General features: G+C 46.6%; 2 protein-coding genes across 2 annotated transcripts in view; one reads left to right on the forward strand and one right to left on the reverse strand.

Moving 5' to 3' along the window:
- Positions 1–10,936, forward strand: part of LOC120041336 (putative pre-mRNA-splicing factor ATP-dependent RNA helicase DHX32) — a 47,259-nt gene extending 36,323 nt beyond the window's left edge. Inside the window, exons 10-13 of the mRNA XM_038986274.1 lie at positions 746–886; positions 4,613–4,803; positions 7,306–7,496; positions 9,662–10,936. Of these exons, the coding sequence (XP_038842202.1) occupies positions 746–886; positions 4,613–4,803; positions 7,306–7,496; positions 9,662–9,848 (710 nt within the window). The 3' untranslated portion in view covers positions 9,849–10,936. The remainder of the gene's footprint in view (positions 1–745; positions 887–4,612; positions 4,804–7,305; positions 7,497–9,661) is intronic.
- LOC120041337 (protein BCCIP homolog) lies at positions 10,129–15,648 on the reverse strand. Its single transcript, XM_038986276.1, has 6 exons — positions 15,466–15,648; positions 14,930–15,085; positions 14,573–14,665; positions 13,612–13,799; positions 12,106–12,265; positions 10,129–10,940 (listed from the first exon to the last, which is right to left on the reverse strand). The coding sequence occupies exons 1-6, from the start codon at positions 15,604–15,606 to the stop codon at positions 10,770–10,772; spliced, it is 909 nt and encodes a 302-aa protein (XP_038842204.1). The 5' UTR covers positions 15,607–15,648; the 3' UTR covers positions 10,129–10,769.
- Positions 15,649–15,685: the final 37 nt, after the last annotated feature.

A 15,685-nucleotide genomic window follows, 5' to 3' on the forward strand; every position in this document is an offset into this window, starting at 1 on the left:
TCAGACACACACAACTCAGGGTTGGAGCTCCAGACAAAGAACTACCTCAGGAACCAATGGAACGTGGACACCAGGCCTGTACAGGAATACCCAAGACCCAGATCGTCCAATCGGAAGGCCAGACTCGCAGATCAACCTACTTTGCTTGTTGTCTATATATAAAACTGTACTACTGTGGAAACTCCCTCTTTTCCTGACGACCCCATACGGATCAGATAGAAAGAGCCGTGCTGCACGCTTTGCATAATATTTTTACACTTGAATAAACCTGCCTTATTATAAAATTATCCACCTCGTCCTATGTCTCCACTTGGTCTCCTGTCTCAAGTAAAACGAATTATCAACAGCATCTCTGACCTTTTGAATGTATAATCTGCCAGACAGTATAATCTACTATATGGACATAGTCTAGTCTCTGAGCATTTGCATTTGATGCCTAGACGGCTGCTATTTCTCCCACTCAGGCAATGAGCCACGGGGAGAGTAGCTTGGTCAAACAATGCTAACCCTGTTGATATGTCTGTTTTAGCATCATAGCTAACCTTCCTATTGATTCTCTGTCTGTCTGCGTTAGCGCCAATGTTAACCTCTATTGATTCTCTGTCTGCATTAGCGTCAATGCTAACCACCCTATTGATTCTGTCTGTTTTGCGTTAGCACCAATGCTAACCACCCTATTGATTCTGTCTGTTTTGCGTTAGCACCAATGCTAACCACCCTATTGATTCTGTCTGTTTTGCGTTAGCGCCAAGCTGCTTCCTGGAGCCACCTGTTGGCAGGACCCAAGAGGTACACCAGTGCCACAGAAAGTTCCGGCACCCTGAGGGAGACCACTTCACCCTCATCAACATCTACAACGCCTTCAAATACAGCCAGAGAGAGACATGTAAGTTAGTTACTTCAAACACAGCCAGAGAGAGACATGTAAGTTAGTTACTTCAAACACAACCAGAGAGAGACATGTAAGTTAGTTACTTCAAACACAGCCAGAGAGAGACATGTAAGTTAGTTACTTCAAACACAGCCAGAGAGAGACATGTAAGTTAGTTACTTCAAACACAGCCAGAGAGAGACATGTAAGTTAGTTACTTCAAACACAGCCAGAGAGAGACATGTAAGTTAGTTACTTCAAACACAGCCAGAGAGAGACATGTAAGTTAGTTACTTCAAACACAGCCAGAGAGAGACATGTAAGTTAGTTACTTCAAACACAGCCAGAGAGAGACATGTAAGTTAGTTACTTCAAACACAGCCAGAGAAGGAGAAAGACAGTTGAGATCTATTGAGCTCAGAAAAGCATCACATTGTGAAATACTTCACTATACACTGCCTTGGGAAAGTATTCAGACCCCTTGCCTTTTTGTTACGTTACAACCGTACTCTAAAATGTATTAAATCGTCCCCGTCCCCTCCTCAATCTACACACAACACCCCGTAATGACAAATCGAAAACAGGTTTTTAGACATTTTTTGCAAATGTATTCAAAATAAAAACAGAAATACCTTATTTCCGTAAGTATTCAGACCCTTTGCTATGAGACTCAAAATTGAGCTCAGATGCATCCTGTTTCCATTGATCATCCTTGAGATGTTTCTACAACTTGGAGTCCACCTGTGGTAAATTCAATTGATTGGACATGATTTGGAAAGGAACACGCCTGTGTATATAAATAAGGTTCCACAGTTGACAGTGCATGTCACAGCAAAAACCAAGCCATGAGTTCGAAGGAATTGTCCGTAGAGCTCTGAGACAGGATTGTGTCGAGGCACAGATCTGGGGAAGGGTACCAAAACATGTCTGCAGCATTGAAGGTCCCCAAGAACACGGTGGCCTCCATCATTCTTAAATGGAAGAAGTTTGAACCTGCAAGACTCTTCCTAGAGCTGGCCGCCTCGCCAAACTGAGCAGTCGAGGGAGAAGGGCCTTGGTCACTCTGACAGGGCTCCAGAGTTCCGCTGTGGAGATGGAAGAACTTTCCAGAAGGACAACCATCTCTGCAGCACTCCACCAATCAGGCCTTTATGGTAGAGTGGCCAGACGGAAGCCACTCCTCAGTAAAAGGCACATAAAAGCCTGCTTGGAGTTTGCCAAAAGGCACCTAAAGACTCTCGGACCATGAGAAACAAGATTATCTGGTCTGATGAAACCAAGATTAAACTCTTTGCCCTGAGTGCCAAGCGTCACGTCTGGAGGAAACCTGGCACCATCCCTACGGTGAAGCATGGTGGTGTTAGCATCCTGCTGTGGGAATGTTTTTCAGCGGAAGGGACTAGTCAGGATCGAGGGAAAGATGAACGGAGCAAAGTACAGGGAGATCCTTGATAAAAAACCCAATCCAGTGCGCTCAGCACCTCAGACTGGGGTGAAGGTTCACCTTCCAACAGGACAATGACCTGAAGCACACAGCCAAGACAACGCAAGAGTGGCTTCGGGACAAGTCTCTGAATGTCCTTGAGTGGCCCAGCCAGAGCCAGGACTTGAACCCGATCGAACATCTCTGGAGAGACCTGAAAAAAGCTGTGCAGCGACGCTCCCCATCCAACCTGACAGAGCTTGAGAGGATCTGCAGAGAAGAATGGGAGAAACTCCCCAAATACAGGTGTCCCAAACTTGTTGTGTCATACCCAAGAAGACTCGAGGCTGTAATCGCTGCCAAAGGTGCTTCAACAAAGTACTGAGTAAAGGGTCTGGATATTTACATATGTAAATGTGATATTTCAGTTTTTTCTAAAAACCTGTTCTTGCTTTTTAATTATGGGGTATTGTGTGTAGATTGATGAGGTAAAAAAAACTATTTACTCCATTTTAGAATAAGGCTGTAATGTAACAAAATGTGGAAAAAGTCAAGGGGTCTGAATACTTTCCAAATGCACTGTATGCAGTTGTAGTCGGAAGTTTACATACACTTAGGTTGGAGTCATTAAAACTAGTTTTTCAACCACTCCACACATTTCTTGCTAACAAACTATAGTTTTGGCAAGTCGGTTAGGACATCTACTTTGTGAATGACACAAGTCCTTTTTCCAACAATTGTTTACAGACAGATTATTTGACTTATAATTCACTGTATCACAATTTCAGTGGGTCAGAAGTTTACATACACTAAGTTGACTGTGCCTTTAAACAGCTTGGAAAATTCCAGAAAATTATTTTATGGCTTTAGAAGCTTCTGATATGTTAATTGACATCATTTGAGTCAATTGGAGGTGTACCTGTGGATGTATTTCAAGGCCTACCTTCAAACTCACTGCCTCTTTGCTTAACATCATGGGAAAATCCAAAGAAATCAGCCAAGACCTCAGAAAGAAATTTGTAGACCTCCACAAGTCTGGTTCATCCCTGGGAGCAATTTCCAAATGCCTGAAGGTACCACGTTCATCTGTACAAACAATAGTACGCAAGTATAAACACCATGGGACCACGCAGCCGTTATACCACTCAGGAAGGAGACGCGTTCTGTCTCCTAGAGATGAACGTACTTTGGTGCGAAAAGTGCAATTCAATCCCAGAACAACAGCAAAGGACCTTGTGAAGATGCTGGAGGAAACAGGTGCAAAAGTATCTATATCCACAGTTAAACAAGTCCTATATCGACATAACCTGAAAGGTCGCTAAGCAAGGAAGAAGCCACTGCTCCAAAACCGCCATAAAAAAGCCAAACTACGGTTTGCAACTGCACATGGGGACAAAGATTGTACTTTTTGGAGAAATTGTTTGACCATAATGACCATCGTTATGTTTGGAGGAAAAAGGGGGAGGCTTGCAAGCCGAAGAACACCATCCCAACTGTGAAGCACGGGGGTGGCAGAATCATGTTGTGGGGGTGCTTTGCTGCAGGAGGGACTGGTGCACTTCACAAAATAGATGGCATCATGAGGTAGGAAAATTATGTGAAAAGTATGTGGATATATTGAAGCAACATCTCAAGACATCAGTCAGGAAGTTAAAGCTTGGTCGCAAATGGGTCTTCCAAATGGACAATGACCCCAAGCATACTTCCAACGTTGTGGCAAAATGGCTTAAGGACAACAAAGTCAAGGTATTGGAGTGGCCATCACAAAGCCCTGACTTCAATCCTATAGAACATTTGTGGGCAGAACTGATAAAGCGTGTGCGAGCAAGGAGGCCTACAAACCTGACTCAGTTACACCAGCTCTGTCAGGAGGAATGGGCCAAAATTCACCCAACTCATTGTGGGAAGCTTGTGGAAGGCTACCTGGCACATTTGACCCAAGTTAAACAATTTAAAGGCAATGCTACCAAATATTAATTGAGTGTATGTAAACTTCTGACCCACTGGAAATGTGATGAAAGAAATAAAAGCTGAAATAAATAATTCTCTCTACTATTATTCTGGCATTTCACATTCTTAAAATAAAAGTGGAGATCCTAACTGACCTAAAACAGGGAATTTTTACTAGGATGTGTCAGGGATTGTGAAAAACTGAGTTGAAATGTATTTGGCTAAGGTGTATGTAAACTTCCGACTTCAACTGTATGTGTACATTTCATTCTATTCTACTTGATTCTATTCTACTTGATTCTATTCTACTTGATTCTCTTCTCTTCTCCTCACTTCTAGCTGAATGTTTCTTCCTGTTATCCCCTCAGACTTCAGCGTAGAGAAGTGGTGTCAGGACTACCATCTAAACCACCGCGCCCTTCACACAGCAGACGCCATCAGGTCCGATTTGACTGACATCCTGAAGAGAATAGAGCTGCCCGTCTCTGAGACGTCCTTCGGAACCAAGACCAACACACTGAACATCAAGAGAGCTCTGCTGTCAGGGTTCTTCATGCAGGTCGGTGGACAACCAAGACCAACACACTGAACATCAAGAGATCTCTGTTGGCAGGGTTCTTCATGCAGGTCGGTGGGACAACCAAGACCAACACACTGAACATCAAGAGATCTCTGTTGTCAGGGTTCTTTATGCAGGTCGGTGGGACAACCAAGACCAACACACTGAACATCAAGAGAGCTCTGCTGGCAGGGTTCTTCATGCAGGTCGGTGGACAATGGAGAACCGTAGTGCTAGTGTAGAGGGACATCCCACTGCTCGCTTTAAGCATGTTTCGTTTCCTCCCCGGTTCCACTCCATACCGAGGTTCCAACCCGAGGTTAGCAACACCAAGGTTCAATTCCCGAAGGGATCGCATACGTGACCGCCCTCCTGAAGCGGGTCACGCCACTGAAAGCTAGCTATTCGGTCGCGCAAGTGGCAGATCTCAATCTGCTACATTAGCAACACCAAGGTTCAATTCCCAAACGGATCACATACACATTAAACATCTGAATGAACTCACCGTCCTGTATGGAAGTCACCATCCTGTATGGAAGTCACCGTCCTGTATGGAAGTCACCGTCCTGTATGGAAGTCACCGTCCTGTATGGAAGTCACCATCCTGTATGGAAGTCAGTGTCCTGTATGGAAGTCAGTGTCCTGTATGGAAGTCCCCATCCTGTATGGAAGTCACCGTCCTGTATGGAAGTCACCGTCCTGTATGGAAGTCACCTTCCTGTATGGAAGTCACCATCCTGTATGGAAGTCAGTGTCCTGTATGGAAGTCAGTGTCCAGTATGGAAGTCACCGTACTGTATGGAAGTCACCATCCTGTATGGAAGTCAGTGTCCTGTATGGAAGTCACCGTCCTGTATGGAAGTCACCATCCTGTATGGAAGTCACCATCCTGTATGGAAGTCAGTGTCCTGTATGGAAGTCAGTGTCCTGTATGGAAGTCAGTGTCCTGTATGGAAGTCAGTGTCCTGTATGGAAGTCATTGTCCTGTATGGAAGTCAGTGTCCTGTATGGAAGTCAGTGTCCTGTATGGAAGTCAGTGTCCTGTATGGAAGTCACCGTCCTGTATGGAAGTCACCGTCCTGTATGGAAGTCACCGTCCTGTATGGAAGTCACCGTCCTGTATGGAAGTCAGTGTCCTGTATGGATGTCAGTGTCCTGTATGGAAGTCAGTGTCCTGTATGGAAGTCAGTGTCCTGTATGGAAGTCACCGTCCTGTATGGAAGTCACCGTCCTGTATGGAAGTCAGTGTCCTGTATGGAAGTCAGTGTCCTGTATGGAAGTCAGTGTCCTGTATGGAAGCCACCATCCTGTATGGAAGTCACCATCCTGTATGGAAGTCAGTGTCCTGTATGGAAGTCACCGTCCTGTATGGAAGTCACCGTCCTATATGGAAGTCACCGTCCTGTATGGAAGTCACCGTCCTGTATGGAAGTCACCGTCCTGTATGGAAGTCACCATCCTGTATGGAAGTCACCGTCCTGTATGGAAGTCAGTGTCCTGTATGGAAGTCAGTGTCCTGTATGGAAGTCAGTGTCCTGTATGGAAGTCACCGTCCTGTATGGAAGTCACCGTCCTGTATGGAAGTCAGTGTCCTGTATGGAAGTCGGTGTCCAGTATGGAAGTCAGTGTCCTGTATGGAAGTCACCATCCAGTATGGAAGTCACTGTCCAGTATGGAAGTCAGTGTCCTGTATGGAAGTCACCGTCCTGTATGGAAATCGGTGTCCTGTATGGAAGTCGGTGTCCTGTATGGAAGTCGGTGTCCTGTATGGAAGTCGGTGTCCTGTATGGAAGTCGGTGTCCTGTATGGAAGTCGGTGTCCAGTATGGAAGTCGGTGTCCTGTATGGAAGTCAGTGTCCTGTATGGAAGTCAGTGTCCTGTATGGAAGTCAGTGTCCTGTATGGAAGTCACCGTCCTGTATGGAAGTCACCGTCCTGTATGGAAGTCACCGTCCTGTATGGAAGTCAGTGTCCTGTATGGAAGTCAGTGTCCTGTATGGAAGTCAGTGTCCTGTATGGAAGTCAGTGTCCTGTATGGAAGTCAGTGTCCTGTATGGAAGTCAGTGTCCTGTATGGAAGTCAGTGTCCTGTATGGAAGTCAGTGTCCTGTATGGAAGTCACCGTCCTGTATGGAAGTCACCGTCCTGTATGGAAGTCACCGTCCTGTATGGAAGTCACCGTCCTGTATGGAAGTCACCGTCCTGTATGGAAGTCACCGTCCTGTATGGAAGTCAGTGTCCTGTATGGAAGTCGGTGTCCAGTATGGAAGTCAATGTCCTGTATGGAAGTCACCGTCCTGTATGGAAGTCGGTGTCCTGTATGGAAGTCGGTGTCCTGTATGGAAGTCGGTGTCCTGTATGGAAGTCGGTGTCCTGTATGGAAGTCGGTGTCCTGTATGGAAGTCGGTGTCCTGTATGGAAGTCGGTGTGCTGTATGGTAGTCAGTGTCCTGTCACTTTGTCCTGTTTAATGGCAAATATGAACTTCCTTTATCCCTGTTTTAGATTGCCCGTGATGTGGACGGTTCAGGAAACTACTTCATGTTGACCAACAGGCACATGGCTCAGGTCCACCCTGCCTCCAGCTATGGGGCCAAGGCCCATCAACTGGGTTTGCCAGAGTGGGTGCTGTTCCATGAGTATACGCTCTCGGAAAACAACTGTATCCGGACAGTCTCTGAAATCTCCCCTGCAGTGTAAGTCAATGGGCCAAACCAAGGCTCTTTCTCAATGCAGTGTAAGTCAATGGGCCAAACCAAGGCTCTTTCTCAATGCAGTGTAAGTCAATGGGCCAAACCAAGGCTCTTTCTCAATGCAGTGTAAGTCAATGGGCCAAACCAAGGCTCTTTCTCAATGCAGTGTAAGTCAATGGGCCAAACCAAGGCTCTTTCTCAATGCAGTGTAAGTCAATGGGCCAAACCAAGGCTCTTTCTCAATGCAGTGTAAGTCAATGGGCCAAACCAAGGCTCTTTCTCAATGCAGTGTAAGTCAATGGGCCAAACCAAGGCTCTTTCTCAATGCAGTGTAAGTCAATGGGCCAAACCAAGGCTCTTTCTCAATGCAGTGTAAGTCAATGGGCCAAACCAAGGCTCTTTCTCAATGCAGTGTAAGTCAATGGGCCAAACCAAGGCTCTTTCTCAATGCAGTGTAAGTCAATGGGCCAAACCAAGGCTCTTTCTCAATGCAGTGTAAGTCAATGGGCCAAACCAAGGCTCTTTCTCAATGCAGTGTAAGTCAATGGGCCAAACCAAGGCTCTTTCTCAATGCAGTGTAAGTCAATGGGCCAAACCAAGGCTCTTTCTCAATGCAGTGTAAGTCAATGGGCCAAACCAAGGCTCTTTCTCAATGCAGTGTAAGTCAATGGGCCAAACCAAGGCTCTTTCTCAATGCAGTGTAAGTCAATGGGCCAAACCAAGGCTCTTTCTCAATGCATTTTCCCTCATGTCCATTCTTATGTCTTCTTTTTCAAAATGCGTTGGATGAGGTCAGAGGCCCCTCCGCTCTAACCTTCTCATCCAATGACCCCCGAGGCCCCTCCCCTCTAACCTTCTCATCCAATGACCCCCGAGGCCCCTCCCCTCTAACCTTCTCATCCAATGACCCCCGAGGCCCCTCCCACCTAACCTTCTCATCCAATGACATGACCCCCGAGGCCCCTCCTCTCTAACCTTCTCATCCAATGACCCCCGAGGCCCCTCCGCTCTAACCTTCTCATCCAATGACCCCCGAGGCCCCTCCGCTCTAACCTTCTCATCCAATGACATGACCCCCGAGGCCCCTCCTCTCTAACCTTCTCATCCAATGACCCCCGAGGCCCCTCCTCTCTAACCTTCTCATCCAATGACCCCCGAGGTCCCTCCCCTCTAACCTTCTCATCCAATGACCCCCGAGGCCTCACCCCTCTAACCTTCTCATCCAATGACCCCCGAGGCCTCACCCCTCTAACCTTCTCATCAATGACCCCCGAGGCCTCACCCCTCTAACCTTCTCATCCAATGACCCCCGAGGCCCCTCCCATCTAACCTTCTCATCCAATGACCCCCGAGGCCCCTCCCATCTAACCTTCTCATCCAATGACCCCCGAGGCCCCTCCACTCTAACCTTCTCATCCAATGACCCCCGAGGCCCCTACGCTCTAACCTTCTCATCCAATGACCCCCGAGGCCCCTCCCCTCTAACCTTCTCATCCAATGACCCCCGAGGCCCCCCCCCCCTAACCTTCTCATCCAATGACCCCCGAGGCCCCTCCACTCTAACCTTCTCATCCAATGACCCCCGAGGCCCCTCCCCTCTAACCTGCTCATCCAATGACCCCCGAGGCACCTCCCCTCTAACCTTCTCATCCAATGACCCCCGAGGCCCCTCCGCTCTAACCTTCTCATCCAATGACCCCCGAGGCCCCTCCCCTCTAACCTTCTCATCCAATGACCCCCGAGGCCCCTCCGCTCTAACCTTCTCATCCAATGACCCCCGAGGCCCCTCCCCTCTAACCTTCTCGTCCAATGACCCCCGAGGCCCCTCCCACCTAACCTTCTCATCCAATGACCCCCGAGGCCCCACTGCTCTAACCTTCTCATCCAATGACCCCCGAGGCCCCTCCCCTCTAACCTTCTCATCAATGTTCCCCTAGGCCTCTCCCCTCTAACCTTCTCATCCAAAGGCCCTCGAGGCCCCTCCCCTCTAACCTTTTCATCCAGACGGCCCCTCAGTATGTCTATAATATTAGTATTGTATTCTCTCTGTAGGTTCATCCAGACAGCCCCTCAGTATTTCTATAATATTAGTATTGTATTCTCTCTGTAGGTTCATCCAGACGGCCCCTCAGTATGTCTATAATATTAGTATTGTATTCTCTCTGTAGGTTCATCAAGACGGCCCCTCAGTATTTCTATTACAACCTGCCTCCTAGTGAGAGTAAAGACCTACTACAGCACATCCTGGACGGATCTGGACGGAAAGACAAGCAACAGACCCTGACAATCAACAGTAAAGCGGATAAGGACTGCAGTACAGTGGCTCAGTCTTATGACAGATGTGTGCTACAGTGACCTCTGGTGGAGAGCTTCAGCACTGACCTTCACTGAAAAGACCATCATCGCTGATTAGAACAGTGGTTTTCAAACCGCTTCTCGGGGACCCCCAGACTTTTCACAATGTTGTTGTAGCCCTGAACTATGTCACCTGATTGGATGACACATTGAATCAGGTGGAATAGTTCAACTATATGGAACAGCTGGGGGGGGTCCCCGAGGAGAGTTTTGAAAACCCCCTGGGTTAGATCAACTGCCAAATGACTGACTTGCTGTACACTATTCTTCATATCTTTAATTCAGTCAGGTGGTAACTGCCTTGGTAATTTGATATTACAGTAAATAATTAGCCTATATTCTAATAGAGTATAACCCTAATAAATGAATCCAGATCAGTTTGAACTTAGTCCATCAAAACATCAGATATTCCTTCACAGAAAAATACACCATTTAATTTTTCGGGAATTGTCACTTGCTTGATAACCTAATATTGTGTAAGAAATGGTTTGTACTGAAATGTTAAAACATCACTTTGTTTACATGAATCTGTAAATACAATGCTTTGAACTATGACCAAGGTCTCAAATTATTTATTTTGTCAAAAGATACATTTTTACCTCAAAATGTCTAGATAAAACCGCTGGGCTGAAGGAAACCGTTACATAATGACATTGACTTGACGTTATTCTCAGCTTAACGAAAATGATTCCAGTGGTCCCTTCCTTTCGATGTTTCGTATTGAATTTTACATTGCAAAAAAACCACACAATCCAGAGGGGGGCTGTTTTAAAGACATCAGTCCTGTTGTTTACCAGAGTTTATTGTGTATGTTTAGTCGTACGGTTGGTCACACGGTAGTACGGTTGGTAGTACGGTTGGTCACACGGTAGTACGGTTGGTCACACGGTAGTACGGTTGGTCACACGGTAGTACGGTTGGTCACACGGTCAGGTATTCTTTGAGCTTGTCCATGATGGCTGACATCCTGTCTGCCGGGATGAGCATCACGGTACGCTGCGGTTTCATGGGGACGTCGTCGAAGGACCACCGCCCGCTCAGAACACTGTCCGTCTCCTCCTGCACCGAGTAGTGGAACTTCATGGTGGCTTGCTGTAGCGGGGACATGGACAAATGGTTAAGGCAGTGGAAAAGGACGAGTTAAAAAAAGGGCCATTTTTAACTCACCAAGTATAGCTTGAGTAGCCCTAAAACTAGTACAACTTGAGGAAGTTATGAATAGTGACCAGGGTTGGGGGTTGAAATACCAATTCTCTTCATTTGGGACATTTGATAATGGGCTTTACTTTCTGAATTGAAATGGAATCGACTCCCGACCCTGCTAGTGATATCCATTATCCCGGTCTTGTGGAGCTCTGCTGTGGAAGATGGAAAACCAGAACGTTTCAGCTTTTGCTTGAATAGCTGATTGTCAGATCCAAGCAGAGGAGGTGAAGGAGTGTCCGCAGCACCAAGACTAGTACCAGTAGAGGAGGTGAAGGAGTGTCCGCAACACCAAGACTAGTACCAGTAGGCAGCTGGTGGGGGGGGAACAAAATACCTTGTCCTCTCCCTCCTGGACTAGTGAAACTCTGTTGGCTGGGCTCCCTGCTTGTGTCATCAAACCCCTGCAATTTATCTAGAACGCTGTAACCCGCCTGGTTTTCTACCTTCCCTAGTTCTCCCATGTCACCCTGCTCCTCCACACACTCCACTAGCGTACAGTCGAAGCTCCCATCCACTACAAGACCGTGGTGCTGACCTACGGAGCAGCAAGAGGAACTGGCCCCTCCTTCCCTTCAGGCTCAAACACCCCAACCTGAGCCCTCCGTTCTGCCACCTCTGGTCTCTTGGACCTACGGGAGGACAGCTCTCACTCAGCCCAGTCCAAGCTCTTCTCTGTGTGCAGCGACTCCGCTGTCCTAGCTTTAGGGGGGGGGGCGGTTCCACCATTGGGGTGCCAGGACAGCGGAGTCCCGGCACATCTTCTGAAAAAACATCTAAAACCCTACGACTTCAAAAAGTACCTTAAACAATCCAACAGCAAACCTAAATGGTATATATTATTATACTTAAAGTTGGGGAGGCAGGTAGCCTAGTGGTTCGAGCATTGGGCCAGTAACCGAAAGGTTGCTGGATCGAATCCCCGAGCTGGACAAAGTCGTTCTGCCCCTGAACAAGGCAGTTAACCCACTGTTCCCCAGTAGGCTGTCATTGTAAATAAGATTTGATCTTAACTGACTTGCCTAGTTAAATAATAAATAATGAAAAGATGTACCTCATAGAAGAACTCCTCCTCTGCGTTGACGAACGTGAGCTCGTCTTTAGGCGGTGCTCCTCTGGTCTTGGAGGGATCCTTATAGGTCTTACTGATCATCAGGCAGTAATGACACTTCCCACTGGGCTTGTTGCTGCTCTGGGCTTCTGCCATCTCCTCCCTGGAACATTCAATCAATGATGTGGTCATGTTTTTATAATAGTGTATTGACACACTGCTTTCGGTCTTCTTTCCATAGACAATGGAATTACTTTTGTACAAACAAATATGTCAGATATTTAGCATTTGTTTATCCGGTGCAAAGTGACCCATATCTGAGACAAGCAGTTTTATTATAATTATAATTGCAGGTCCATATTAATTATATTTAATTACCATGATTAGAAGGGTTCATCTACAGTAGCATACCCATAATGCATAGCAGGTGATTGACAGTGAACACAATGGTACATTCGCCTGAGCGGCAGTCCAGTAATCTGAGAGCATGTCTTGTTGACAGTACAGTAATCTGAGAGCATGTCTTGTTGACAGTCCAGTAATCTGAGAGCATGTCTTGTTGACAGTAATCTGAGAGCATGTCTTGTTGACAGTAATCTGAGAGCATGTCTTGTTGACAGTAATCTGAGAGCATGTCTTGTTGACAGTCCAGTAATCTGAGAGCATGTCTTGTTGACATTCCAGTAATCTGAGAGCATGTCTTGTTGACAGTCCAGTAATCTGAGAGCGTGTCTTGTTGACAGTCCAGTAATCTGAGAGCATGTCTTGCTGACAGTCCAGTAATCTGAGAGCATGTCTTGTTGACAGTCCAGTAATCTGAGAGCATGTCTTGTTGACAGTCCAGTAATCTGAGAGCATGTCTTGTTGACAGTCCAGTAATCTGAGAGCATGTCTTGTTGACAGTCCAGTAATCTGAGAGCATGTCTTGTTGACAGTCCAGTAATCTGAGAGCATGTCTTGTTGACAGTACAGTGTGCAGGGATGCAACAGAATAGTATTATTATTAAATAAAAAAAATAAAAAATAAAGAGTTTCTTATTGGACAACTCCAGGTAGTCCATCCCTGTTTCCGGATGTTTTCTTTGGTTTTATGACCTAATGAACATGACCCAGGAAGGATAACTGAAAGAGAAAGGGGAGGTAACTGGACTCTGCTGTTTGTGGAGGGGCAGGATGATCTGTGGGGGTTCGGGTTAGACAGAGACTCACTGTAGCTGTTTGTGGAGGGGCAGGGCGATCTGTGGGGGTTCGGGTTAGACAGAGACTCACTGTAGCTGTTTGTGGAGGGGCAGGGCGATCTGTGGGGGTTAGGGTTAGACAGAGACTCACTGTAGCTGTTTGTGGAGGGGCAGGGCGATCTGTGGGGGTTAGGGTTAGACAGAGACTCACTGTAGCTGTTTGTGGAGGGGCAGGGCGATCTGTGGGGGTTAGGGTTAGACAGAGACTCACTGTAGCTGTTTGTGGAGGGGCAGGGCGATCTGTGGGGGTTAGGGTTAGACAGAGACTCACTGTAGCTGTTTGTGGAGGGGCAGGGCGATCTGTGGGGGCACGTTGATGAACCTCTCGCTGAGCAGCAGTCCTACAGGCTTACTGGTGTCGTTGAGGACCTTCTCCAGATCGTCTGTCACACTATGGGGACAACTCTTCTCACACTGACCCAGGATCAGATCCTTTACCTCCTCCACACACTGGACACCCTGTGGACGAATCATAACACAGTAATTAACATATAGACCTTATTCACGAGACTGCCATGATTGTTCAAAATGCAGGCTAGTGCAATAGGCAGGAAGAGGAAGTAGGCTACTACTTATTGAAGTCTATGGAAAACAGATCTTTCCTCAAGGTCGACCTTTTAAAATATCAGATTCAGACAAAAGACATCTTCTCTCTGTCTCTTAACATTTCAGTGGTTGAGAAAGTGTCAAGTTTAGTGATTTCACAGATTATATATATATATATATACACTTTTTATTTAGCCTTTATTTAACTAGGCAAGTCAGTTATAAGAACAATTCTTATCTACAATGACGGCCTACCGGGGAACAGTGGGTTAACTGCCTTGTTCAGGGGCAGAACGACAGATTTTTACCTCGTCAGCTCGGGGATTCGATCTAGCAACCTTTCGGTTACTGGCCCAACGCTCTAACCACTAGGCTACCTGCCTCCCCCCCTCTAACCACTAGGCTACCTGCCTCTAACCACTAGGCTACCTGCCTCTAACCACTAGGCTACCTGCCTCTAACCACTAGGCTACCTGCCTCTAACCACTAGGCTACCTGCCTCTAACCACTAGGCTACCTGCCTCTAACCACTAGGCTACCTGCCTCTAACCACTAGGCTACCTGCCTCTAACCACTAGGCTACCTGCCTCTAACCACTAGGCTACCTGCCTCTAACCACTAGGCTACCTGCCTCTAACCACTAGGCTACCTGCCTCCCCAAATAGATAACATATATCTGACCGTACCTTTCTCTCAGTGAGGTTGAGCATGCTGATGAAACCAAACACCTCATCAGCTGGATCCTCGTCATCATCACTGTCCTCTGGCACTTCTGCTTGCTGATAACAAAACATGCAAATAGACATACATGATGCTACTGAATTCATATAAATTGTTCTCCTTTGGATGTGGGGTTGGAAGCTGGAGCTAGAAACACAAGCATTTCGATACACATGTGTATGTGACGAAATAAAATTTGATTTGAAGAAAGCATATGTGTATAATCATATTTCGGGTGTTTAATATGATGCGTTAAATTATATGACGCATATTTAGTGACGGTCTGATCTGATGTGAACGGTGCACCGCGTCTCGTTTCTTACCCTGATGACGCTTCCAATATGATTCTGCTGGATGAGGAGATCGGTCAACTCGGATGTATTGACACGAGCCTTCAGAAACAGCTGTTGCAGGAGTTTCTTGACCCCATTGTAGTCATTGTGAGTAATGGTATGGGCCTCAAAGTCTACAATGACCTCCTAGGAAACAAACAAAGGTTTTTTAATACAAGTCCAGAATCCCGAGACAATGTTTTGGACTGGAGGGGGACTCGGGGCGAATGTGCTGCCAGTTTTAGTGTCAATACACGTATCGATTGTTTGTTTGTCTAAACTACTCTTATGGTTATAAGTGTGTAAATATCCATTAATTTTACTATTTAGCTAGTTAAAACTCTGAAGTTATCGACTGGCTATGTTCAGCATGTCCCTAACATGCGTAACATTATTAGCTAGCTTGATATGAACAACAGTTGTTTGCTAAAAAAAAAACCTATCTAGCTAACCCCTCTAACGTTAGCCAGTGCTAGCTAGCCTGCTAGGCCATGAATGTAGCCAGTTCGCTAGAGACATTATCGTACTTCATTGATCTCCTCTTCTGATCCGCTGTTATTCTCTGCTGAATCAACGTCGTCTTCCAATCCTTCATCAGAGCTGTTATCCTCACTATCAGCGGGATTTTCTCCCATTCCAACTGCTCGTCTTTTCGCTGAAGAAGCCATGCTGCCAAAACAGATACCACGCGTAAGGGAAAGGACGGGGGCGGGGCAAGGGATTAATGTGGAGTTGGGAGTACTGAGA

This window comes from Salvelinus namaycush, unplaced genomic scaffold (genome assembly GCF_016432855.1).
Source record: "Salvelinus namaycush isolate Seneca unplaced genomic scaffold, SaNama_1.0 Scaffold443, whole genome shotgun sequence".
Lineage (NCBI taxonomy): Eukaryota > Metazoa > Chordata > Actinopteri > Salmoniformes > Salmonidae > Salvelinus > Salvelinus namaycush.

Bases quoted from the DNA above. Each gene is read 5' to 3' on its own strand.
- LOC120041337 (XM_038986276.1), bottom strand. From the start codon at position 15,606: ATGGCTTCTTCAGCGAAAAGACGAGCAGTTGGAATGGGAGAAAATCCC. The intron at 15,086-15,465 runs GTACGATAATGT...TTTGTTTCCTAG, and splicing joins CAGAAGAGGAGATCAATGAA to GAGGTCATTGTAGACTTTGA. The intron at 14,666-14,929 runs GTAAGAAACGAG...TTTTGTTATCAG, and splicing joins ATATTGGAAGCGTCATCAGG to CAAGCAGAAGTGCCAGAGGA.